Source organism: Amborella trichopoda, chromosome 5 (genome assembly GCF_054954075.1).
Source record: "Amborella trichopoda isolate Santa Cruz 75 chromosome 5, AtrichopodaSantaCruz75HAP2 v2.0, whole genome shotgun sequence".
NCBI lineage: Eukaryota > Viridiplantae > Streptophyta > Magnoliopsida > Amborellales > Amborellaceae > Amborella > Amborella trichopoda.
Window position 1 is genome coordinate 42,785,094 of NC_142340.1, and position 2,910 is coordinate 42,788,003.

Genomic DNA, 2,910 nt, shown 5'->3' on the forward strand with positions numbered 1-2,910 from the left:
TGCACTCAATACTTGCTTCCTTATAACTTCATAGTTCCCATTCAAAAAAGAGATACTCGCTTCCTTTTATAAAAAGGACACGGTTTTGGTGAGTCGGACGATTCACCCATTACCATGCTCTCTCTTATCTATCTAATGTTCATCTTTAAGATGCATGTCAAAAAGTTACATGTACTAAAAGTTAAAAAGGATGGTGAATAAAGGAATTTTAAAAATATCCACATTTATTGGAAAAAAATTCAAAATTTAGATCATTATCATGGTTGAGATTATTAAAATTTGATTGAAAATACATCTTTAAGATATAATTTCTAGGAAAAATGCACAAGAATAGTTTGAAAACTTATCAAAAAAACCTTTTTCCCATAAAAATTCAAATAAAAAGAATATATATATATATATATAATGAGACCATTTAGCTTGTACGACGTGGAGTGGATTCATTTGTTTCGTTGACCAAAGTCAAAATTCCTTATATACAATCCCATCATACATATTACATAATCAAACATCCCAAACTCAACAGCCCTATAATTCTCCTTCAAAGCCACGTGGTCCCTTCCAAATATAACAAACATTTGCAAGAACATTTATGTCTCAAATAAAACTTACACAACTCCATATAACAACAAAACCCAATTCAAGACTAGTCCAGTCAAAACTCAAAAGTCCATAATATATTTGTTTGCTTCCTACCCATGCATGGTTATCAAGAGCGACAAACAAGCCCTAATCACTAAAATAAAGAACCACAGAGAGAGTGGGGTAGAGAGAGGGAGAGAAAATCAAGACTAAGAGAGAGAACCAAACCCAAATCACAAAATAGAACCAATTTTGTGGTTGTCTTTCTTCACCATGCATGGAGAGAGAGAGAGAGGGAGTAGAGAGAGAGAGGAGGGAGGGAGTGGGTAGAGAGAGGGAGATAAGAAAACCAAGCCCAAATCACAATCGTGCATAAGAGAGAGAAAGGACCATGCAAGAGAGAGAGAAAGAGAGCGAATGCAAGAGAGATAAAGCGAGCCATGCAAGAGAGAGAAAGAGAGGGGTGGAGAGAGAGAGAATTGTCTTTCTTCACCATGCAGAGAGAGAGGGAGAGGGAGAGATAGAGAGAGCCAGGCAAGAGAGAGAGGGGTGGAGAGAGAGAGAGAATTGTCTTTCTTCACCATGCAGAGAGAGAGAGAGAGCATCTCATCATAAGACCAATGCTTCAGCTTCACCATAAGCATGAGGCAATACTGTGTCTAGGGCACTAATCAACAAAGAAGGGGCAGTGACGTGAGGGACATGGCCCTCAACATCAAGGACCTCCAGTGAAGCTTTCCCTCCAAGCTCCCTCTTCAAATACTCTGCAACAAACATTGGAACAGCACGATCCTCCCTTGTTTGAATCAAAACACAAGGCACCTTCAACTTTGGCAAAATATCTCTATAATCACTCAAAAACACAGTCTTCAAAATAGAGACTGCAATCTCAGGCTTCATACTCTTTAAACTGTCATTGAATCCTCTCACTAAAATGGGGTCTTCTGATCCCAACACATACGGAGCAAAGGTTTCAGTCCATGCGGTATAATCAGATTCCATGCTTTTAAATAAAGACTCCAATTCAGACCTCTCAAACCCACCTTCATAGCCCTCTGAATTCAAATACCTGCAAAAGTTTCACAAATAGAAAAGGTTAGAAACTTGGGAGGGGAGAGAGAGAGAGAGGTCATGATGAAGAGAGATAAATAAGGGAGAAATGGGTTCCAGATAGGAATAGAGAGTGGGGTAGAGAGAGAAAACAGTGTGATTTTGGAGGCTTAGCAATGGGTTTTTGGGATTCTGATGGAAAAGAAACAGAGGTGTCAAACACTGAGAACATGAGTTAGAGAGAGAAACAGAATTAGAGTGAGAAAAAGAGTGAAACTCTGGATTCTGAGAAGTGGGTTTTGAGGCTTTTGATAGAGGATACCATTCTAGACCTTTTTTGAGTCCCTTGATTGAGGATATCATGGGATACTTTAACAAAGCACTGGCAGGTTAGAGAGAGAACGCAGGCTTTAGAGAGAGAAAGAAGCTTTAGAGAGAAAAAACAGGGGTGGATTCTGAATTCTAGGAGATGGTTTTTTGAGCCTGGCCCTGGGGCAGACCTTGGAGAAGCGCCAAGGAGTATCAGACTCTGAAAAATCTCTGGTCTTTTAATGGCAGCAAAGCAACCTATCATGCCAGACATGGAATGACCCAAAAAAACACAGTTTTGAACACCAAGCTCCTCGAGGAGAGAGAGAAGATCATCTGAAAAAGCTTCAAGAGAGGAGTATATCTCTTCATCATAGAGTTTTGGGTCCACATGTCCACACCCAACCATATCATAGACAACCACTCTGTGATTTTGCAGGAGATGAGGGAGAATGTATTGCCAAATGGCCTGGTTACTTCCAAAGCCATTAGAGAGAATGAGGGTTCTCTCTCCTGAACCCAAGATTTTTGCATTAAGAGAGGATTGAAGGGAGGGTTTCATGTTTCCCATGGTTGAGAAATTGAGGGGATTCTGATGCCAAAAATGGAAAAAAATTGTGAAGAGAGAGAGAGAGGAACAAAAAGCAGAGATGCCCTGCCTTTGAATTGGACACTACTGCCTTGGAATGGAGGTGCACTTAAATAAATTAATAAACAGAGAGAGAATGAGAGTGTGGGGGATGGGATAAGACTCAGTCTGTGAATGCTCATGTTTGAATGGAGGTATTGCAAGAGTGCCCTCCAAGACTTTATTTTCACTTATTGGGCGATCTAGAAATTCAATTTTTTTTTTTTGGGGTAAATTAATGTTTGAATGGAGGTATTGCAAGAGTGCCCTCCAAGACTTTATTTTCACTTATAGGGTGCTCTAGAAATTCAATTTTTTTTTTTTGGGGTAAATTAATGAGG

At 39.6% G+C, this 2,910-nt stretch overlaps 1 protein-coding gene across 1 annotated transcript; it reads right to left on the reverse strand.

The window, feature by feature from the left end:
• Window positions 1-443: 443 nt before the first annotated feature.
• On the reverse strand, window positions 444-2,621 carry LOC18434231 (putative strigolactone esterase DAD2). The gene is made up of 2 exons (XM_006844306.4): window positions 2,133-2,621; window positions 444-1,651 (listed from the first exon to the last, which is right to left on the reverse strand). Exons 1-2 carry the CDS (start codon window positions 2,510-2,512, stop codon window positions 1,192-1,194), a joined length of 840 nt encoding a protein of 279 aa, XP_006844369.1. The 5' UTR covers window positions 2,513-2,621; the 3' UTR covers window positions 444-1,191.
• Window positions 2,622-2,910: the final 289 nt, after the last annotated feature.

Excerpts from the sequence above, each read along its gene's own strand:
- LOC18434231 (XM_006844306.4), bottom strand. The coding sequence starts at position 2,512 with ATGGGAAACATGAAACCCTCCCTTCAATCCTCTCTTAATGCAAAAATC. Across the intron at positions 1,652-2,132 it reads CTCCTTGGCGCTTCTCCAAG|GTATTTGAATTCAGAGGGCT; the intron begins GTCTGCCCCAGG and ends AAACTTTTGCAG.